General features: G+C 35.2%; 1 protein-coding gene across 7 annotated transcripts in view; it reads right to left on the bottom strand.

Annotated features, from left to right (window-relative positions):
* LOC115630425 (GTPase-activating protein skywalker) overlaps positions 1 to 25261 on the bottom strand; it is a 70908-nt gene that overhangs the window by 32431 nt on the left and 13216 nt on the right. For all 7 annotated transcript variants that reach the window (XM_030526969.1, XM_030526977.1, XM_030526968.1 and 4 more), the window contains one exon: positions 11762 to 12328. In XM_030526969.1, the coding sequence (XP_030382829.1) occupies positions 11762 to 11912 (151 nt within the window). In that variant the 5' untranslated portion in view covers positions 11913 to 12328. The remainder of the gene's footprint in view (positions 1 to 11761; positions 12329 to 25261) is intronic.

The following is a 25261-nucleotide window of genomic DNA, read 5'->3' as shown; positions in this document are numbered from 1 at the left end:
TTACCGATCGCTGTTTGCTTTGCTCGCCGCCTTCTTCATCTGCTTCTCCTTCTTCTTCGTCTATTGCCCAACCCCGCGCGCCAGAGCTTGACAGCGCTAATAAGCTTTTGCCTCAAGCTTTTGCTGAGCAACATTTTTTTCGTTCTTCTTTTTTGTCGTTTTAATTGTCGCTTCTCACACATAGTTGTTGTTATTGCTGTTGTTTTTTCTCATTTTACATATAAAAGCTATCAATCTATAAAGTGGGCGCTCTCGCAAGTTCGTTCAACTTCGCGTGCAGGTTTTTTTTCATATGGCGGCGAGTTTTTGGGGGCGCGACGCATTCACAGAAAGCTTTAGTGATAGAGCTAGAGTGATAGGCGCAGATGTGTGTGTGTGTGTGTTTGTATGCGAGTGAGTGTGTTTATCTGCCGGAACTATTGTAAAATTCTTAAAAATGTAATATCTCGTGTGTGTGAGTCGTAATGCTAATTGACAATCACGCCATCAACAATTCAATGAGCTGTAAATTTTATTATTCTAATTAAATAATTGTGAGGAATCCAATCGTAAAAATAAGCTGTATGTAATGATTATTCAGATTAGCAACAAAGTCCGCTCATATCGACATTTATAAACAATGTTCAGCTAAGTGTAAGAGACTGACCTTCAGGTGATTGCGACTAATTGGCTGTTATTGTTGCTTTTCCCTCAAGTTGACTCAAATAAAACCTAAGCCAAAGCTGTTGAAGCGGAAACTCGAAATAAAAACCCTGTTTGTTAAATTTCTAAAACTATGTTAAGCATCATATGTGATGTACAATTTTTTCCATTTATTTGTAAGATACATTCAATTACGAAGCTTTTCAGAAAGTACGATCCAGTTTGCTATGAAGTCCATTGTAAATTGTATATTTGTTGCTCTAAAGATATAATTAGTTAGCTCTAAATATGAATTATCTCCATTTATTTAGCAATATTTCTGATAAAAGACTTTGGAAATTCTTAGATAAAAAGTGAATAAAGTGAATCCATCAATAAAGTGAAAAATCAATTGTAGCAATTGATATTATACTAAAATGAACATCTTATTGTAAGAGCTGCTCAATTTCTTTAATCACATTTCATTAAAAACATTCCAACTTCCATCTGGCTTATATTTTTCTGACTAAAGGCTTTGACGCTGAATTATTGATTTTGTAAGTGAAATGGATTCGATCGATTTGAACAGAAAAGGTCATTCATTTATTCATGATAAAATCCTGACATACATACATACATATGTATATGTATGTATATAAGTATATGCTAATTCTTCTAGCACATCTTAAAACTTACAGTAAGCGCACTATTTACACTAGAATTTAATACTGTTTATAAAGACTTAACTGCATATCAAACATTTTGTTAACCTTATTCACAACAGCCCCTTCAAAGCGCAATTTATCAGACAGTACACTAGTGGCTAATAAATTAGACCTGCCTCCTGCCATTTGTCAAATGGAAACGCATGATATATTCTGAAGCATACTTTCAGGCGGCTGTTAGAAGGCAACTTTAATGGCGAAATCGCCATATTGAATAGACAATTCTAAATAAATATTTGAGTAAATTAAGGCAATATAAGCTTATTTGTTTCATTTTATTAAAATAAGTGCTGGAGATGTTCGTGTGTTTGTTTATGAAATGCAAACAGATAAGTACACTTCGGAATATTTCACTTTCACTTAAACAATGTTAAGTCAAACACATTCTATATTAATATTTAAGTATACATAATACATGCATTGCATTGCTAATAGCAACAAAAACAACAGCCGGGGCATGTAGCGTGCGCCGGCTTGTGAAGTTGTGTGTTTTAGGGGCGTTATCTTAACAAACACACACACACACACACAGAGAGACACATACATAGCGAACAGAACACAGCAAACAACGTTATCTAATATTAAGCGCACGAAAGACCCAACACAACGGAGTGGGCTGCGTGGCCACAGTTCGCCGGCACCTAATGGCGTGTCTACTTGTAACTAAATATAAATGCGAGCGACAACTTGTTGTTGCTTCGTTGTAGAACTCAAGACTTGAGAGCTTTTTCAGTTCGCCAAGTGTGACGTGATGTGATGCGTTCAGATTGACCTCCTCACAGATACACACACACTCGCATACTTGTAGCGCCGCTGTTGACAGCAGGAGGTGGCGAAAAGGCCAAAAGTAAAATTAAAATGAAAATGTTTAGCTGAAGCGAAAATAAAAGCTGCGTAAAGCAAACTAAAATTTAACAGCAACGTTTATCGGTGGTTTGATTAATTGCCAATTTAATGAGCAGTTCAATACAAACGCGCCACAACATGTGCGAACTGGTGAGTGATGTTAAAGAAGAATGAATGATGCGGTTGCATGAGTGTCTCAATGTGTTGGTTTGATCATCAAGATGTGCTTCTTAGTTCTGTGTACTATGGCACAAAAATTAATTAATTAATTCAATTATATCGACAAATTGTGCGCATTTAACATGGTATATGATTAGAATTTGTATGAGTAGATAATACAAATCAACAATTGACTTAGAAACCTACAATGAAATGCCTTTAGCTGACACTGAAAAAATGATTTTGCTCGACTTTGAATATAAAGTTCAATAATAAATAAAAAATAATAAAGTTCAGAGCTTCAATATACTTGTATTTGTATTTTTTGAAGTATCGAATTATAAGTATTTATTAATTATTTATAACTATAGTTGATCAGCTACGAGTAGGTATTGAAGCAGTTTTGTATTTATTTTGTACTAAATATGTATGTGGGAAAGGTATAAATAAAATACTGCAAAGAAATGAATACATTTTTGAAAACGTTTGTTAGTTCTATATTAGCCTTTCCAGCTTCACAAATTAGGTGCCTGTTATTTTTTTAGGTGTGTGTCTTAATTTGGATATATTCGTAATTTACAACATGCTATTTTTCAAATATTGCGCCAACATTGATAATACCAATACTTGCTGATATTAATTTAATCTGCAAGCATTTTGAAAAACATTTATTAAACATTTTTGTAATATGTCGAGAAAAATATACTTTTGCACCAGTACGAAATGCATTGGACATGCCTTGTGATTTTTACCTTTTTATAATAAAAAAGCAACTACCCTTTACAAATTGTTGTTTACAGCCAAGTGCAATGCATTCAGTTGAGATTGAAGATGCAAACAGGCTTACAGGCAGGTGTCAGAGCAAACATAAACTTGCGCCGGAGTGTTGTGAAAAGGAGGACACCTTCTGCTGCATCTATTTGCCTATGCATCGTCTGATGAGCTTGTCACACACACGCAAAATCAACAAGCATTTCCAAATACGGCAAAGCAGCCAAGTAGAACAAAAAGATCAGAACAGCATGGCGAGGAAAACAAAAGCCCAGACACGCAAATGCTCATGTCGTGTCTCGAAGCACGAACGCCACAACACACACACACACACCTACAAAGGCACACTTACACGCCCACTGACTTACACACAGCAGCCTCTTGCTCTGCCATATTATAATTAATAAATATATTCCGACACTTTGCCGTGCCGTTTCAGCCCTGGGGCCAAAGTGTTGATTGCTTTACGCGTTCGTGGATCAAAAGAGACGTACCATTATTTATATTAGGATAAATATAAACACACACACACACACACACATACATACATAAGAAACAAAACAACAACACCAGAAAGGGGGCAGGCACGCGTGTTAATTTAACGGATTTCGAAAAAGTGAACGAATTTTTGAGGCGAGTGTCAAACTGATCTCTGACCCTGCCATAACAAAAAGGGGGGCGAAGGAATGAACAAACATGTCGAGTTATTTTTAAATGTGAACACAAGAAATGGCAATTATTCTTGACATAATTGATAAGAAGCGAGAGCTACAAAATTCATTATTGGGTTAATCTAATCAAATTCCCTAAAACGATGTGCCAAATGAATACAGAAATCTGTGTAAAATATTTTATGGAGAGAGAGTGTTCAGAATATCGCATTTAACATTATCTCTTCGAGAAATATTGCACATTATTAGATTACATCCATCGCAATGAATTCATAAAACACAATTTTCTCCAATTTTGAACACAAAGGACCGTAAAAAATAACATTAATTATGCCATTTTTCCATTTTTTAATTGTGAACAATTCCTTAAAAATTAAACGGAATGCATTTCCGTTTTTGAACACAAAGAAAAACCTCAATTTATCAATTTTTATAGCCTTTTCACTCAAAATGTAGCTTCTTGAATCGCTCAGCTTTACATTACAACCAAGTATTCACCCTTTATGGATTTCGTCGTTATTCACGTCGTCGCAGAAAGTGAGTCCGCAGATGCAAGCCACATGAAATAAAACTTGGGATCTTTATCATTTACGATTATATACGATTTTTTACGTAAGAAGGAAAGTTAGGCAGCGAGATTAGAGGAACACCAGTACCCTTCTTATTTGTATGCAGAGCAAGAACGATTATTAGAAGCAACATAATATCAATGGGAACGAGAGGTGCAATAATCACTTAACTTTATCATATAGCCATCATAGGAATGATTCGTATAAAACAGTTCATTTTAGGTGCAAGAGGTGGGTACAGAAATATCGCCCTGTGACCGCCTTTTGAACACGATCTTTCTATTTGTTCTGAAGAACTCAACGATGGCAAGGTAGGCAGAGAGGGATTCATAACAACGGCAGGGTTCAAGCAGAAGAATAGCTAGTGAAGAAGAGAAAGATCGGCCTTACACCCGTATGGAGTCGTAGTCTAGCCGTATCCGCCGACGTCGATTGTTTGTTTGTCAAATGTAAACATTCGTTTTACAATATCGGATTCAAATATTGCATGCATGTTATTCTTAACAAACGAAGATTATAAATTATATTTATTTTTAATATAATTATGCCTTGGTGCATACTAAGAATAACAAAATATGTTTGTAGCAATATTCAAAACAATGCCATCATTCTATTATTTTTTGTTTGATATTGAGATTAACATTTTTGAGAAAGCAGACAATTTATTCTCTTTTTGCATGCCTGATATTCCCTATCAATTGGGCTGCATGCCACAAAAATAATAAAGATTATATACATTATTTTTATTGCTTAACATTTTTAAATTTATTGAACACGAAATACAAAATAACTTTCTGCTGACGTAAGCAAACAACAAATTGCGCGCTTCTGTGACTTGTGACTTGCGACTTGACTCGCATCTGATATTCATTGCTGGCGAAGGAAAATTATGTTTTTGTTTTCTTTTTATTTTTAGACACTTGCAAACATACTATACGAAGCGAATTGTTGTTGCTAAAAAATTGTTAACAACGCTTGTCGAGCAGAAACTTGAGCGCATAAATTTTTGCGTAAAAGAATTTTTTTATCGCCATGTTCCATTGCTGTTTGTTATTCTTTTTAATTTTCCCCAACAGCCATTTAACATTTTTGCTTTTAATAAAAGCAAATATATGCTAAAAATTTTCCGTAGATCAGGCGATGTTTTCTTTTTGCCAAGAATGAGAAACAAATAAAACAAAATTGGCTAACACGCGTCCACCAGCCCCTCGATAAATTATTTGATGTACATAAGGAGGATGTGCTTGGCAAAACGCACACAAAATACACAAATACCTGTATATATAGGGTATACATAGTGTCTGCCGATTTGCAGAAAGGAAGGCACGTGACTGCGGTCGGTGCAGACTCTAAAAATACGCGAAAAATGTGAGGCCTGCTTCAGTTTCTGTAACTGGCCATAACTGGTTTGGTCAATTATTTTGGCCTTTTTTATGCGGCACGGGGGCAACGTTTCTGTTTTGCTTTGTTGGTGGTTCTTAATGCGTTTTTAAGCGCTTTTTCCCTCATTCAGCATTCATTCATTGTGGTTTGTTTTGACTGCAAAGTATATGTCTATGGGGGGCGTATGGAACGTTTTATAGTGGCAAAAATGTGAGGCAAAACAGTTCACATCCCAATTAGAGAGATTCTACTATATCTGTTTATAACTCATCAATGTGCCAAATGCATAAATGCGAGAAAAAAATCCATTTAATAGAATATTGACATTGACACACAAATATGTTTAATGTAAACACTTGCAGGAAACACATTGCGCGACCAATCTGTGCAATATGTTGCTTTCAAATCTGCTCCCTGTCCCATGTTCTGTATTATTTTTAACAACAACAATTTTTATATGAAACTGATTTATTTCGGGTTTCGTTCTTGGCTGGCCATAACAATTTTGTCCGCTTTGACCGCTAAACGAGGCAAACCATAAAAAGTGTTTTGGCTTTGAAAACCATACACGAAAACAAACATTTCAAAAAATATCAGAAATACAAGAAATGTGTCAAAACTCTGCGCGCTTTGAGTTTTTTGTTGGCTTTAAGATTGATTGCGCTTTTCAGGTAACCATGACAGTTGAGCTGCTTTTTTTTTACAATTTTTTCACTTGCAACTGACAAGTAAGACAGGCTTATGTTTTTTTTAACAATAAGGTATTAGGATCACAAGAATTCTATGTGACTTAGGTCTGCTTAAATGGCTGACTGCTGATTTCTTCAAGCAACTCGCAGCAGACGATATACTTCTGAGTACATTTGCGACTAAGTACTTTAAAACAACTGAGTACAGAGTACTTATGCTCCAATCCCGAAGCTCTGCCTTCCCATCTTATGTTATAAATGTATATATTTCACGAAAGTTATGTAGTTATAATCATTGCATCTTATATAGGCCTCGATGTCGGATCGGAATTCTATATGCTCAGCAGTCAGATTACTGTTCCAGTTGCTTCAATATTTAATCTATATTCTTCGATTAGGAATGTTATTCATTATTTAAATGCAGTATAACAAGCGGTTAAATGTTAGTCTATTTGAAGTACGAAAAACTCCTAGGTTAGTAAATAAGCCAGGCTATACCGACTCGACTGAAAAGGTTATATTCTTTTATCAGTTAGGCCAACTGTCTAAATACGTACTATTTATAAGCATACATTCCAATCTATTTTAGTATATAATTAATCAAATACATGTAGTTGCTTTGTACAATTTGTTATATAAATTGCAAGCAATAAGACAAGTTTTGAATCAGCGCAAATATTTGACAGTTGTAGTTTTCAAGATCAAATATAGTAGATCTGCATAGGAAGGTTTTATATTTGACTAAAATTGTTCCTGTATTCAAGTTTCAGTGCAGCATGTGTTTTTCATGGGATGTCCTAATGCAGCTAGGAAGTGTTAATCAGGATGTGTCTAATACCTTAATCAGACCATCAATTCAATTATATACTCGTACAGTAAATAAGTATAGGTTTGTGCCCATTTTATATAAGTAGAAAATATAAATATGATTAAGTGCTTCTTCTGCTGCCATAGCCAGAGAAAGAAATTTCTGGTTCCACTGTTTAGCAATTATTTAGCACCAAGTATTGGGAGAAAAGCTCTATTTTATTTGACGCCATATCAGCAAAAACATATAAGTATAGACATACTTGTAGATATGCGCCACTGAGTGCTTGATTTTGAAAATCTTAGGCTCGGCAGCAACAAATTTCAAATGTTTAATGATAATCCAATTTGCTTTGAAGCTATTTGCTGATTTTATGAAATTTTATCAGCCGCAGAACAAGAACAACAACAACAAAACTTATTAAGAAACTGCGAACCACAACAGCAACAACAAAATCACATTTATTTTTAAATAAATTAATTGGCTGCCCGCCAACTGCCATAAAAACGTGAATGCTTGTTGGGTTTGTTTGCTTTTCCCAAAGAAAAAATCTTGCTGATGTTGCAAAGTGTGTGCGGCACTATGTCAAAAAACAATATAGAAATATATACTTTATAGATTTACATATATGCTCATATATTTTGATATGTATATAGCTTGCTTATTTACGGATTATCATACGCCTAGAGCGTTGCACGCCCCTCTGGTTTTTCCATTAGCTGACTAAAATGTTTGGTTGTGGGGGAAAATCCGAAATTCGAAAATAATAATAATTGTGCCAATATTATTTCGCAAAACAAGCCAAAATAAGCAGGCACATAAATATTAGTTTTTCAATTTGTTCCTCTTTCTCTCTTCTCTTTTCTCTTCTCTTCTCTCTATATTCTCTCCGTATTTTCGCAATCAAGGCCAATGTCAGTGCGCGTCACTCAAAGATTTGCATTGAAAACTCATTAATCCATTAGTATTTTGGCAGCAGCTGGCTGGGATTTTCAGCTCTAATGTGCAATCAATGCACTTTGCAAATAGCTTGGGGCTTGTAAAACTTAATTGCATTTAATGGCATATTAAATATGTATGTAGTTGTATGTGCATTCGTTTTGGGGCTCCACACGTGCGCTCAGCCGATTCGGTACGGCTAAGCGCTAGCTATATAATCCAAGTATCATATTGCTAGAGGAGTGCATATAAATACATACAGCTTTAGGTTCATAGAAACCCATAAAGCTGTCCAGTGCAACTCTTCATAAGCGTTTTCGTTTGCTTTTTACCGATTAATTCTCAATATAGGTCAATGTGTTGTATAACTTTTTTTATCTGTTCATTTCTTTTTTTTACGTCCATGTTGTTGATAAGCAAAATTTGATATGGCTGAGCAGGCAAGTTTTGTGGCGAACTGTAGAATCGAGGCAAGTCAAATACAATTATGAAAAGTTCACTTACAGCGACCAATTGTATAAACCATTCCATTTATGAGCTTTTCACAGACAAGGACAACTTACAATCAGAAGATAATGTGTCAATATCATTGTGGGGCTTAAAAACAATTTGGTATTTGTGGTAGATTTAGAAATTAAATTCCAAATGGTAGTGTTTGTACAAATACTTCTTGCTGTGAATAAACATTCGGTTGTGTATAAAAGACTTAATGACAAATTATTTTTTGCCAAATAGGTAAATCCGAATTGGAATCACAAATAACGTTATGCAATAAAATACGTAAAGAATATGTGAAGTAAATACCGTTTTTTCCCCTTTGAATATTAAACTTACAGTTTATTTCCATAAGCCAGAAACATAATTCGACTGTCAAATATAAAAATCTCTTACAAGTCTGTGAAAATAATCGATTACTGTACATTAGTATTAAATTATTGTTTCTAAAATATATCCCACCCATTGTCTAGTGCTCCTACCCTTTTCAAGGCACAGCCAAATACTCTTTCTTTTCATCCAAATATGTACCCGAGCATGTAAATCCATCACGAATATATAAATGTGAGTCAAATTTGGTTTTCAACCACGAATGCCAAGTGCTGTACAAAAGTCGAATTCGTTGTTAAAATTTATGTAAATTACAATTTGCATTTACAACACAAATAAACGGAATTTCGTGTGCCGCGAAAAATTAATTAAGTAAACAATTCGCAGAATAAACACAATAAGTGAGGCGCAGGAAAATGCGTGCGCGTGTTTGCCTGCACGTAGCACTCTCGCGACCTTCGACCTCTCAATACACAAATGCAATTTCCATTTTAATCAAATATTTAAATATTCTGTTTACTTGTTTATGCTTCACCACCGCTGCAAAAATATTGAATTTTCGGCGAAATGTCACAAAGGCTCAATTCCTATTAACAGTGCTTGCAATGTAGACCAACAACATTATAAATTACACAACAAATTTGTTAAAATGCAACCGTTGGTGCCAGAAACAACACTCAATTGGCCGGTTTTGCATGTCGTGGCAACTGGCCGCCATATTAGCCGCAATTATTACAAACGCCTACATTTAATTTATTTTTCAGTTTATTTTGTTTCACTTTTTTTTGCTGTTTATTGATTAATATATTTACTTGGACTGGCAAACAAATAATCATTCAATAAACACATAAATTACATATGCTCTTTCTAAATGTTTATGCGATTCGGTTTTTAAAAACAAATCAAGCCACTTGGCACTCATAAATGTACTCATTAAATCGTCAATAACTGCTCATAAAAGGAAACAAATGGCTGTGTAAGGTATGGGATCTGCACTTCGCAAATAAGAATCATTTAGGTATTTGATAAATTAGCCGATTTTTAGAATATATTCTTATATTGCAACGCATTTAAATGTCCAAATACAGTATACATTTATTGAAATAAAACATTTTCCAAAGAACACTTAAAATATATTCAATTCAAACCGAAAATTGTTCAATTGTTATTGAAATATATATCGAAACTAACTATTTTTCAATTTTTATAGGGGCGTTTTTTCCAAAAATTAAGAAATTCCGTGCAAAATAGAATTGTTGTTGTATAAATGTAATTATTTCATACACAATTCATTTAAATGGTTTGTTTTTACGATTCCTAATTAACAAATTTAGATAAAACCATAGCCAAAATATTTCAAATTATAATACATTCTCATAAATATTCTTCTATATTGCATTTTCTATTGTTAAGAGCAGGAAATCCTATTAAGGTGGGATATATTTTTTCTATTCCCTTGAACTTAGTTCATTATTAACAGATTTATAGCATTTATAGATGAATATACTTACGTATATTATAGATAACGAATGTTATAAAAAAAATAAATTTATTTTACTCTTCAATAATATAATGCACACATTGAGATTCCACAACGACCTCGCTGGGGGAGGAGACTGTAGGGTATGAACAAATCATCCCACACTATATTACTTAATTGCTCAATTTTTACGCACATTTTGAGCTCTAATTGCTGCTCTTTGTTTTGGCAAAATGGTATTATGCGCCTGCTGTTAATTTTTATACATTTCTTTTGTTTATTTGCAGCACTGCTTGCTCTCGCGTTTGTTTAATCTACTTAATAAGCGACCGGAAATTGATTAAAGCTCATTATTCATAACATCGGGCAATGCAAATGGAAACAGTATTTCAAATGGTTCAGAATGTGGAATATGCTCTGAAAATAGGAGTGTGTTTGCAAATTTAACGCCCGATTTACCAAATGGCATTTTACTTGCGCGTGACTGACCATTGTTTCTTGTTTGGATTGATGCGAAAAATCAATGTGGAAGGAGAATAAATAAAATGAAAATTATTTTTCAAACTGATTTCCCATACATAGATTCAAACAATTCAGTGCGTCTTAACAGGCGTTATTACAGGCGAAAATAAATATAAACAAATGCAATTTAAAAGATAGAGCAATTAGCATTGCATATTTAAGGAAACAACAATTACTTGTAGAATACAATTAATTCCACCCCAAGACGCAAACATTTCGAAATCGAAAAGCTCTGGTATAAAATGAATAACCATAAATCAAATCATATTTTTTCCCAATTTTTTCTATGTCAACAATAAATAACTCTAGCCTTCATTTGTACGTAAACATAGAATCTGTGCCTGTGCCTCAGTATTCCTTATTGTTTAATATCAAAAACCACATGATTTAGAAACAGCGCAATTATTATCAGAAATTTCAATGAAAATCCCCATTTGGGAATCATAAATACATATACTTTTTCGCAATCCTAACTAATGAGTCACCTCTTGTCTTGGGATTTTTTAAAACAAAATTGTAATAATAAAGATAATAAATATCTAAGTCGGCAGTTCCTGATTTTTTTTTTTGGCATTTTTATCAGCAATTGTAAATAAATAATATGAAGCAGCAATAAGCCACAATCGTAGAGCTTCTTTTATCTTCCTGCAGCATCCTCACTGGTCTAAGTCTAGAAATGTTTACGTGCACGTTTTGAGCGATCCATCTGGCTTAACTAGTAACTAGGATAAGAATCGTTCATGCTCTACTCACCAGTTTGCTTTGGTACATTGTAAATATCAAGCGATTTGATTTCGGATGTCTCCACGTGTGGCGCAAAACCCTCATACAAATCGCTCTCCTCGACAATGCCGCTCAGCTTGTCGGCCTGAGCCGATGCATCTCCACGATGATGGTAGGGCATTTTCTTAGCCAGCTTTCCGGTTGGAAATTCTCTTGTAGTTGGTGGCGGTTCTGTAGCTTATGTTCTTCTGCTTTTGAGACGTTGCTCAAAATTGTAAATTTCTAATTCGTTTCCGTTGCAAGAGTTGGCAAATTTTCTGTTTGCTTCGTTGTTGTTGCTGTTTCTGTAAGCTGTTTATTATTATATTTTTTTCTACTTGGCTTGACTAGAAAATTTAATAAATTTATAATTTGTATGGTTTTGTTTGTGTTAAGGTTGCAGCTGTTGCTTTTTTTGAGCGTTGCGCGAATTTATGGAGACAGAAACACTCCAATACGATGATGCCGCGCCGAATTCATTATAATTCAAAATTTAGGACAAATACTTCGAGAGCATAGTACGGACTTGTGTATAAAAGGCTTCAGAGGTCAAGATTTCTGCAAGAAGAAGAATTTCAAGAGAGCATTTGGTTAACAGCGCAATTGATATATAGAAAAGCGTGTTTATTATTTCTAGTTTAAACTATTTGTTTATATTTTTGCCAGGTTCTATCGGCGTATTTCATGTTTGTTATTGCAGTGCTTTACATTTTAATTTACGACTAATGCCATAAACAACAATTCCAGCTCAATCAACATCAATCAGTTGGACAAACAATCAAAACAAACACGAAGAAATAAAAAGTCCTGGCTGTTCACAGACACTCTCCAAAAATTAAAAACATTTCGGTTCAATGGCACCAGCAAACAAAACAGTTGAAACAATTTCCATGTAGACAATGCAAAGGCGCCTTTGACCAATAAAAAATATTGGCCTGGCATTAAATTTTAGCAGGCGGCTATAAAAGTCAACTTGTGTGTAAGATTCGTACGATACGAATAAACGAATGATGCCACAGCTACTGAGAATGTCCCACCAGCCGGTTTCAGCTCTAATTACAATTCATACAATTCATTTTTGTTTTTTTTTTTTATTATTAAGAAACTGGCACAAATATTTATTGTACCTTTAGCCATAAAATAACGCATACGATGCTTGTAATGCAAAGCGAGCTAAACAGCAAAAAAGAAATATACGAATACACAAAAATTACGCACGTGTTGAGGTCTATAAATATTTGTGAGCTGCATACAAATCCGCTCAGTTATCAATAAATAAATAAATAAATAAAAATGTTTAAAGGAAATACACAAAAAATGCACATAGCGGTTTTGTTTAATGAGTTAATGGTGCGGTAGCGGGAGCAGTCGAGGAATTTTGCATTGTTGCAGTGTTTGGATTGCTTAGCATTTTAATACATTCTATTCAACACTCCGAACTTTATAGCATTGATATAAGTACACCTAATTTTGTTTTTACACGGTTTTAATTTTTACGTTTCCATTATCCCATAATTTACAGTTCATCGCAGGCACCCTGAATGGGTAATGTTGTGATACATAATCCACTGTAAGTATTCAACATTAAACATACTTTTTATATATGTACATACTACATTGTTTGTACTCTAAAAATCTTCCATATTTGGCACGCTCACGTTGCGTATGCGCAATATTAACCCGCTTAATCCACAGCTGTCACATTGGGGCGTTATCTACACTGCGCTACGTGGCTCACGCGTGCCCGTACATAGCCATTTGGTTTAAATATTTGCATATTTCACTTCCACTCACAAATCCGCGCATAATTTGACTTGCGCTTTTATTGTGTCGCTACAATACGCATGCTAAGTAGCTCTGGAATCAAAAAAATAAAAAAAAATATATATATATTTATATGTATATATATACATATACATATACACAACCCCTACCTAGCAGCTACTGTAAATAAAAACAGAAGACAACAACGCGCAATTGACTTGCAAATTGCAATTGAAATTCTGTGCACATTCGCACACAAAACTGACAAACTGAATTCAACAAGAACACCAACTAAAAAAATAAAAATAAACAGTTCTTTCATTTTCATTTGACACTTTTAATGATTTCGCTTGTCAACGTTTTGCTTGGGATTTGACTGCCAGACCGACGGCCGCATTGACTGACGGCCTGATAGATCGCTGTACTCAAAGTGCTTGACAGGAGTCTAGAGAGGTTGCGGCGCTACAAGTTGATATAGAACTACACATTAAATAAATTGATAAAATTGAAATGCAAACAGTAAGAATATAGATTAGGAATTGAAGAGACAGCCAAATCTACAAATAAAAGCAAGTTAAATAGTTAAGGCGAAATGCGTTTAAAGAGCGGCAAACAATTATTAATTTGTGAATGAAACTAATGCTTATATATCGGAACTATTTTTAAAATCTATCTTATATACAAAAGGAAAACAAATGTAGTTAGGTATAAAGAAATGGAAACTGAATGTTGGGACTTCAGATAAGATAGGCTTGAAAGGTGTAGAACTGCTCTCTCTATTTAATTTGGATGTAGAAACAAGAACGTGCATTCGGCCAATAAATAACTTAACTTAACTGACTCAATATAGATTATTCTTTTATGTATGAACAGTTCAGAGCTGCACTGGGACCACCAAGGCTATCTGGCACCTACATTAATATAACAGATTTAGGAATCTGCAATACCATTTGTAAATATTTCAGGACTTCAAACATCGCTCTAATGTCAGGGTTTTCATTTTATTAATGCACCAGTAATATTCACATATATTACAATCCAATCCCCAAGATATAGTTAACTGATACTACAACATAGTTAGCGGTATTATTATTATAGTGCGTGCACATTTTAGACACCAATAAACTGGGAAGTAATCTTCTTTCAAGATATGAACATCTACCAGCAACTAAGAAGCTAAAATTACTTTCATTTAAAGGGACATAGCAAAACTTTATCTGCAGTTTCCCTACACTATTTGATATAACAACATTCGAACTTGTCAGAGAACTGCCATTTAAAACAATTTCATAAGAGACAGGAAAACTTTATTTCTACGAAGTCTGCAGCTGAGAAGACTTTTGTTATTACTTTGTATTTGTTTAACATTTTCAGTATGTTGCGAATTATTCACAAATCAACACCTGCCGTCAACCAAGCAAGATGAAAGTCCAATCATGAAACTAAAACTTAAGGAAAATTTAATTTTGAAAATTCCTATTTCAAAGTCCTTAAAAAAGTTATGAAATGCATGCCAATGATACAACATTAGAAGACACCCAGGGAAGACGAGTTTGTAAATAAATTGGCTTCTGAAAAGAGGCAACTTTTTAACAAAGAGCTGCACATGAATTTCAATGTGAAAATGCAAAAACCACTTAACACAATTAGAATTGCCATAATTCTCATGCTTATCAGAGGGTCAGCTTCAATAACAAAATGATAAGCTGTGGAAATAAACAAAAATTAATTGGAGCTTTCATAGAAGCCGTTTAAAAAAGTGCCACTTAAATGGCATTAATTGTCATTTGCAACATATGTACATATATGTACATTATTCAGTATTGTTTGCCATAACTATCGGAGACACATGAGTTCCATTTATGCGTATATGTGCAATATATCAATATTGGGTATTTCTATTTCAAGGTGCTTCAATTTACAGCTGCTGCGAATTGGAAATGTTTACACAAACTACAGCGAAAAAAGGTATTTATATTAGATATATTACACTTAGTTTAACAAATATTCTGACTTTATTTATGCCTCATTCATTGGCTTGTGTGTGCAACATGAGAAGCGCGCGAGTGCACAATCAGGGGCTTATCTAAGTATCTAAAAGTTACAACTAATTTAAGCAATGAAATCCAATAAAACGTTAACAGCTAGGCAAAGCAATTGAAGGCAATTGAATTAAGCAGCGTGTGCATAACGTACAGAATTAACTTGGCATATATGTATTATGTATTTTTTTGCATCAGCTTTTCAGCAACTAGTCTAATTAAAACGTTTATGCTAATGACCTGACACGATGTCATGTACAGATGTCAGGTGAGTCTGAATGAATGAATGAAATGCACAGAAAAATAAAGTGTATATATCTGTGGATATGTTTGTGGAGACCCAATTCATTGAGGTCAGTCAATTATGGCGAGTGGATCGAGCAATCAGCGGGTAGCTGAGCATGCAAATAAACCCACACAAGATGGGACAGGCAGGCAGCCATGCCTCTCTCTTGCTGCCTCGCTCCGTCCCCCTCGCTCTCGCTCTCTTCCTCTCTCTCTCACTCTTTTACTGTCACTTTGCGGACAGCTGCGCAGATTAAACATGGCGGCTACTGGCGGCGTTGACAAGTGGGCGCATATGCAGCAGCAACAACAACAACAACACCAGCTACAGCAACGACGACCGCTGGCAAATGTCAACTAAACATAAACAAGTCAATTAGTTTCATTTGAGGCAACAAAACATATACCGGGTGAAAAGTGTGCGTGAGATTATAAATTATTTCCACAGGTGCGAATGTGCTCAATACAGTTAAATACCCTACATCGGGAACGTTTAACAGTTTGTTCATCCATCCGTCTGTATGAGCGCCTATTGCGCGGAAAGTATAGGCGCTAGAATAACCAAACTTGGTAGGTACGTTTGCCTAAGGTTGATAAAACGTCTGTTTATCTTTATATACTCTGTACATGAAATGTACAAGATAATATTAGGTTTGCGGGAGCTGAAAATGTAACAGGCACAAAGTATATATATTCTTGATCAGCATGACGAGACGCGTCCATCTAGCCCTGTCTGTCTGTCTGTCTGTCTGTCCGTCCGTATGAACACCTGGATCTCGGAGACTATAAGAGATAGGGACACCAAATTTTCCACAAAGATGCCTTATGTGTGTATTCTATACGAGTTTTAGTTTTTTGATTGTCCCCCCCACTTCCCCCCTATGGGGGTTTTCCCGATTTTCCATTCGTATAATCGCCTATATCTCGGAGACTATAAGACCTAGGAACACCAAATTTTAGTCCAAGATGCCTTATGTGAATACGCAGAAAATGTATATTTCGGAATTTCCCTCCCTCCGCCCTCTCCTTTGCAAATACCCCCAGTTAGTTATTATGTGTCCGTATGCCAAGTTCCGCTATGATAGACCGATTTAACAAGAAGTTATAGCCATAAATATATTTGCTGCTGCAACGCTGCTCAAGCGCTGCCCGCGACTGTTGTTGATGTTGCTGTTTGGTTGACTGCTAACATGTTTCCACAGACACGAATAGATGCGCATAGGCATACATACACTCACACAGACGCAATTGCTATGTAAATGTGCAATTATTTACCCTTTACGTGAGTTCGAATACCGAAAATGGTAAAACCGACCCAAATTTTTTTTTTTAATTTTCTTAATTTTTTTATTTTCTATAATTATTGTAAACATATGTACAGAGTATTTCAAAGTCGGAACACCCATCTTAAGCTTTTTTACTTGTTTATTATACGCGTCCTTTACGTTTAACGAAATCCTCTATACCTGAACAATTGAAATGTGGTACTGATTTAGTCTTTTGAATGTAATATCCAAAATAAAGCAGAGTATACAGCAAGGCGATACGATTTAGAGAAAGGATATTATTGATTTAGTAATATCCAACTGGAGCGTGACAGACCTACAAGATATGTTCCTAATCAGCATAGCAAAGGGAGTCGATTTAGGGGTTTCCCTATTCCTCTTTGTTCGTCTGTTTGAACGTAAGAGCCTTCGAAATTATAAAACTTGATATATAAGTAGTCTGTCTGAGAAGTTTTATGATTGTTTTATTTATATTTTATGGATGCAGACATGTCTGTCCACCCTTTATCCCACTCTGTCCTTACACTAAGCTCACCAAAAGCGTTTCTGAGACGGTTTACGTCTGCACGATAGACATGACCAATTATATTAATCTAATAATATGTGTTTGCAGATAGATCCGACACCATGCTACCATAGTACCCATGCTCTGCCTAACTCACTGAACAAAAATAGGAGCGCCGAATATACAAGTAGGTATATTTTTTATTTATTACTCGAGCGCAACCCTGATTTTAATAACTTATATGTGTACTTTTGAATTATGCACTTGCTAATCAAAAGCCAATTTGCACGCACGCGTTCAATGGTTCTATAATGGGATAATCAAACATATATAGCGCGCCAAATTATATTACCTACAGCTCTTCTATAATGCATACGCTTGTGAATGACAGCAAGTGCTTAACCCACTTAAAAGAGGGCCAACGGTCAGGCAGTTGTCCATTGTTATGAAATGTCAAGCCCAACCCAACCCTTAACACCAAGCCCCCAAACGGGTTTGCTGGTAATGTTGTCATTTGTTTTGTTCCTGTTTCTGTTTCTGCTTCTATTCTGGTTGTTGTGCGTGCGGACTCGCCATTGACGCAAGTGCAGCGCATTTGCTTACTTCATACCCTTTAATTGTTTATACAATTTGCGTCAATTTGTCAAAAGCACAAGAAAAAGAGAGAAAAGAAAGGAAAAACACATTGACGTTTTTCAGTTGCCGTTGCAACAAAAGTTTGTAAAGTGCTTGCCGAGTTCTTATATTTCTTATTATTAGCTTGCTGGGTGCATTGCAATACATATGTATGTCCTGTCACAAAAAGCGAATGCATTGTGTACCAACCGCTTGGCTTGGGACACACCCAGCACTTGGCTGAATAGGTCCGGCAAGTGGAAAACAGCTGGAGAGTTGTCCAACAGTTTCAAGGGGCGAAGTGACGGCCTGCGGTTGTAAACATGCAATATTTGCGGCTCAAATTACGGCTTAATCGATTCGCAGACATTGGAGAAATTGTCTTGCGATATAAAGTAATATATTATTTAAGCAATGTGCTAGTAAACTACTTCTAGTAAAATTTCTATGATGAATAAGCCTTGACAAGATATATTAAATTTGATCGTGTTTACCATACAAAAAAAGGGGCTTAGTTATGCTGTTTTAGGAATATTTTTAAATTTATTTATTTAAGATTCTAATAAAATATGAAGACCTGATTTTTTTTACAAAGTAATTCATAATAGATATATTATTGTTGCCGTTTTCGTTAAATGACTGTTTTTGTTTGGGCAAACCCCAAAATTGTCTAAAAATATAATCTTACGTATAAGAGCTATGGAGTTCTTAAGAACTACATTATTTTTTCATTTATTACTCATACGCCACGTGGACAAACATTCAGAGCAATAAAATAAAATGCATTTACAATCTTTGGGTTGTGTGGTTTAATGTTTATAAATGGGAAAAAATGTCAAACCTCACTATTATATTCGTGAGCGTCAGCTTTGTAATTAATAATCACACATGTATGCATACATGCTGATTATATACAGGTCCTATGTTTGCCCTAAAATAGCGCGTGCAATCCATATGTGTTGAGCTTCAGTCTTTTCATCTTTCATCCGGCCCCATAAATCTCGTGTAAAGCCAATCTCACATAATAAATCAAATTGGAATTTGCACAAAATCAATTTGTATATCTAAAGCGTTGTAAACTAGGCTAAATCTTTCGATGATGCCTCACAACGTAACCACAACTTGTAAGAGTGCAACGACTTTAACACAATGGCCCACAAATACATGGACATAAGAACATACATAAATACAAGGCCATTATGCAAATTGTGTCAATTTACAAACAAAAAAAAAACAAAAAAAGAAGAGAAACGAGAAACCAAATTATTTGATAATGTGCCCCACAAATCCAGCTTAAAGTACATCAATTCAGCAATGGATGCCAACAACAGCAACGCCAAATGTGGGCCAACACAAAGGCCATTGTGTGTGGGCGTGTGGGTGTGACAGTTGGTTGGAAAGGACACTTTGCGTCAGCGGCAGAACAAATAGAACAAAACAAAATTGTGTAGAGCGCGTCAGCAGCAGGAAAAGGAAAAGGAAGAAGAGTCTAGACTGGGGAGAGAGAGGGAGAACATGTATCGGGTGTTTATGCTAGCTAAGTGAAAAAGTGGGTGTGTGAGTGAGTGCGAGTGTGCTGAGCTCAGCGAGCTGACAAGCACTGAGAGCGGCTGGTGGGCATGAGAGAGCAAGGGGTTCTGATAAATCAATGAATGAACGCAGGCAGAACAACGCACAACACACGCACGCACGCACGCGTGTGCGAATGAGAGGGCAAGTGTTGCTGTTGCTGCTGCTTCTTAACCAAGTTACTGAATCCATTTATGTATGGCTGTGTGTGTGTGTGTGTGTAAGTAACTAGTACAGATTGGCCCTACATAGGTGGAGGAAGGGAAGAGAGAGAGAGACAGAGAGTGAGTGAGCGTAAGAGGTAGGGTGGTGAGTACAGAGAAGAGGACATGTGTAGCAACGAAAATAGATTGCGCTTCGTCATTAAAGGAGCCTACCTAAAAATTTATACCCCTGCCAATTAAAGTGTGTCAGCCAAGGGCACATCAAGGAGCCTGCCTTCACACATAAAAACTCATAAAAAAGGCTGTAAATATTTTTATTTTTGGCCAACTGCATAAATCACTGCGACGCTTATGTAAACGCCGAGCTCAAGAGGAGATACACACAAACAATTAAACATTTAGCAACGACATTCACCTACTAAGACGGAACAGACAACAGGCAACTTGAATGCCTGCCGGTCGACCCAACCAACCAACCATCCAAGTGGCAGGCAGCTTGACCTGATTTCCATGCCAGCCAGCTTGTCCCAGATGCTGTCGCAAAATTCACAGCCAAGTTTTTAATACCCTCGCAAAGACAGGTATCTACAAGCACTTTGGAGATAATGTACTCGTACGCAATCCAAAGAAAGGCAAATAGTGTTCAGCCATTACACCTTGCCTATTGGTTGAAAGGCAAAAAAAAAAAAAACATCTCGGCTCATATTACTTCAATAGACAGAAGTTTATAACAAAATGTTAAACGATATTTTAAAAGCTTCAAGTGCTTTCAGTTACCTAATAGCAAGAAGATATATTTTTGACAAATTACATTACCAAATTATATGTGCTATGTATTAAGAAAAGGGTGAAAGATTATTTAAACAATAAAAGAGTTTAAAAACAAACTTGTTTGTTCTTATACTTGTATTCAAGAAGTCAAACAAAGTCTGTTCACAATGAAGACTGCCACTTTGAAGTATTTTCTTAACTCTGAAAAACGAAAGCACATATATAGATAGAAAATAACTTAAAATTTGAATGATTCTTTTAGAAGTAATTGCCTAGAATTACAATTTATTTTTAAAGCTGTAGATTGTTTATATATCAGGTATCTTTATGCAGAAACAAAAACGTTGAACATTTTTATACTGCATAAGTATACCTGACCTTCTTACATTTATTCTCAGTAAATTGTTTAATAAGGAACAATTAGAAAGACTGGTTTTAAATGCTTACCATATTATCAATTTGAAAAGATTTAAATGGGAAAAAACGTGATAAAAACAAAACAATTCTAATCCAAGGAGTTGATATAGGTACTTAAAATATCGAGTTATCTCCTTAATAAATATGTTATGTTACATTTAATTGTTTACGTTTGTTTGCATAATTTATTATGTTGTTTTCTAAAGTAAGATTTGATTAAGGGCGATGGAATCTGAAATAACTTGGAAATTTGACGTGAGAATACAGCAAAGTTGACGGACTTTTGCGTACTCGAATCGAAGCAATGTTTATTTGTCATATTTGTATCGCACATTCAATTTTAATAACTTTCTTTCAGCTTCTGTATACGTACACAAATAGACTTTAACGACTTGCTCGTGATAGAAAAAGATCTAGTTAATCAACTATTATAGAAATTAGCAACTGTAGATTGTGCCTTTTTTACTTAATTGATTGCTTCACCAGAGCATGTAAAATTCGGTGGTGCTCGAAAGACAGATAGGATACAATGTATTGGTATATTTATCATGTTCATGTTTGGGGCAGCGTCTCGCAGACTTCATGACGACGTGGACGTTGCACACGAAAAATGCCAAAACGGCCAGAAAGACAACAAACATGCAACGAACAGCAACACACAAGGTTTTTACTGGCCTGGCTAAAAATACGAAGCCAAAAACAAACAAAAAAAAAAAACTAAAAAAAAAAAATATTGCAGCAATGAAAAACCTGTAAAATGCACTTGCCACAAGCGCTCAAAAGGCGCTTCTCAGGTCGGTCATTGAACTGCCTGAGCAGCATGTAAAAAATAGTAAAAATAAAAACTGCAATTGCAGCAGTGGAGCCACAATTTTATTTCATAATACGTCACTGTGTGTGTGTGTTTGTGTATGTGTGAATGTAATTACTATAAAATTGGACAAATGGGAAAAAGCAGCTTTAAAGAAAATCAGACGAGGCAATGCTGCTGCTGCCGCCTTGACTGGCGCTGGCAAGCTCAGTAATTTATTGCATTTGGCCTGACTTACAAACACACACACACACGCTCTCACACCCATGACTGCAACAAAAGGCCGAAAAACTAGCATAGTTGGAAATGCTGCCAAATGGAAAACCATGAAAAACTTGCAAGCTCATGTGAAAACGTAGCAGCGGACCGAACAAAGCCAAATCAAGACTCATAACGGAATGAAGCTGCCGACAACTCGCAAAAAGTGTTATATAAGAGCGTAGTTATGTATGCACGATATAAACACACATACACATACGTACATACACACTCGAAAGTATGTAGATATTTTCAACATTTTTTGCTGCTGCTGTCGTATTTGTACTTTCTGCATCGCTTCTGGGTTGGCTGTTCGCTTCTGTTGTGGTCGAAAACGTGGCCAAAATGCATGCACTGCTGTAAAAAAACCTAGCGATGCATAAAACAGAAACACGCATTAACCAGCAGAGCTGTTCATGTTCAATTATCTAATATACTATATATAATGTATGTGCATCATGCTTTAGGAAATGTTGGCAATCATTTCAACACATGTACAATAAATATTACTTCTATGGCATAAACACATTATGACTTCTAAGACATGAAAACATACATAGATTAAACGAAATTCGAAGCACTCTTTTATTTAATTTTGTTCTTTAATTCTGAATATGTTGTGAAAAAAGTAATAAGAATTCAGCAAATGGCACTTATCTTATCTACAAGAACATTATCGGTGACATACTATATGTAAATAAGTGCTAAAAAGAATGTTTTAGGATTGTATAACATATAATTGTAGCTCAGTGTGGCAGGGAGTTTTACAAAATACTAAACTTTGTACACATAATCATAAGAAGGCCCGGTTTACAACATCTGGCTTATCTTACTGAAATGCATTTCTAGTTCTAGGTGCTCATACATATAAACAGACAGAACGCCCCCCTAATTGATCGTTATAATACATAATTTAATTTTAAAGTGCATTAAGATTTAAAAAAACACTAAGCATTGTGCACACAATATAATATATCATTGAAAGAGAGAGCTTACAAAATTTCCCAGCTCTTACTTAAAGGTCTTACTTTATACTTCATAAGTATGTTTACGATATGAAAATAAGGTGTATAAAATTATTGGTTTACAGTCAGATTAGTGCGCTTAAATGAAAATACTTATTTTCAATCAATTTCTGCAATGTTTGTTCATAAAGTGTGTGTGACCTCCAGGTCTAAAGTTTTTAGAGTTTAACTTTAAATTAATAACAAGAAAGGAATGCTAAAGTCGAGCAGGCTCAACTCTTAAATACCCTGTACCACCCCACAAAAAAGTAATTAAATTAATTAATTAATTTAATTAAATTAATTAACTAAATTAATTTAATTAATTAACTAAATATTAACTAATTAAATATAAAATATTCCATGCATGCATACATACATTTACAATTACATCAGAATCGTGTCTATGCGTGTTTGTGTACTTGTACATATGTATGTATGTGTGCATTGAGCCATTCTATCATAATGAGACTTGGTATACGGTTATATAATTACTAACCTAATGTGACTACCAAATTTTAGTTCAAAATTCCAAGAATTACGGGAGTTATAGAAAATCGTTAATAGGGGGGGAGTGGGGGGGTGGATCAGAAAAAATGAACAAACTCGTCCTTTCTCGGTCTCAGGAGAATCTGTATACCAAGTTTGGTTATTCTAGCTCTTATACTTTCGGAGATCCTTGCGTTCATACAGACAGACAGACGGACAGACGGACAGACAGACGGACAGACGGACAGACGGACAGACGGACATGGCTATATCGACTCGGCTTGTCATGCTGATCAAGAATATATATACTTTGTGGGGTCTACCAAGCCTCCTTCTGTGTGTTCCATGTGCACTCGCACTAAACTAATATACCCTTGTACCCTTTGGGTACAGGGTATAAAAAGTCTAAGGAAACAAAACACAATTTGAAAATACATTTTTAAACAAGAAAGGAATGCTAAAGTCGAGCAGGCTCAACTCTTAAATACCCTGTACCAACCCACAAAAAAGTAATTAAATTAATTTAATTAAATTAATTAATTAATTTAATTTAATTAATTAACTAAATTAATTTAATTAATTAACTAAATTAAATATCAAATATTTCATGCATGCATAGATACATTTACATTTACATCAGAATCGTGCCTTATGCGTGTTTGTGTACTTGTACATATGTATGTATGTGTGCATTGGGCCTGGTTATATGGCTATAACTTTCTTTCCGATCATTCTTTCATAATGAAACTTGGTATACGGATATATAATTACTAACCTGATGTGACTACCAAATTTTAGTTCAAAATTCCAAGAATTACGGGAGTTATAGAAAATCGTTAATAGGGGGGGAGTGGGGGGGTGGATCAGAAAAAATGAACAAACTCGTCCTTTCTCGGTCTCAGGAGAATCTGTATACCAAGTTTGGTTATTCTAGCTCTTATACTTTCGGAGATCCTTGCGTTCATACAGACAGACAGACGGACAGACAGACGGACAGACAGACGGACAGACGGACAGACGGACATGGCTATATCGACTCGGCTTGTCATGCTGATCAAGAATATATATACTTTGTGGGGTCTACCAAGCCTCCTTCTGTGTGTTCCATGTGCACTCGCACAAAACTAATATACCCTTGTACCCTTTGGGTACAGGGTATAAAAATCAACTTTTATCATTACATTTTTTATAAGCTAGCTTTCAACTTGACTTTAAACGATTAATGATCGAAATAAATAAATAGTTGAAACTAATATTTTAATTATATACGAGCACTCATTGCTTCTCTCTCTCTCTCTCTCTCTCTCTCTTCCTTTCGCCTGTGTCCCATTTCATCGAAAATTATATTCATATCAATTATATTCTCATAAGCCCGTACGGTCCATATATACTTAGTTATTATCATTTGCACAACAATAATAAACATATGGTTTATGTACATTTTACAATGTACGGCACATTTATTTATCTAAATGAAACAAACTAATTTCCACATTTACGTTCACATTTCG

Source organism: Scaptodrosophila lebanonensis, unplaced genomic scaffold, assembly GCF_003285725.1.
Source record: "Scaptodrosophila lebanonensis strain 11010-0011.00,11010-0021.00 unplaced genomic scaffold, SlebRS2 tig00001410-arrow-pilon, whole genome shotgun sequence".
NCBI lineage: Eukaryota > Metazoa > Arthropoda > Insecta > Diptera > Drosophilidae > Scaptodrosophila > Scaptodrosophila lebanonensis.
This window is presented reverse-complemented; position numbering and strand designations above follow the sequence as displayed.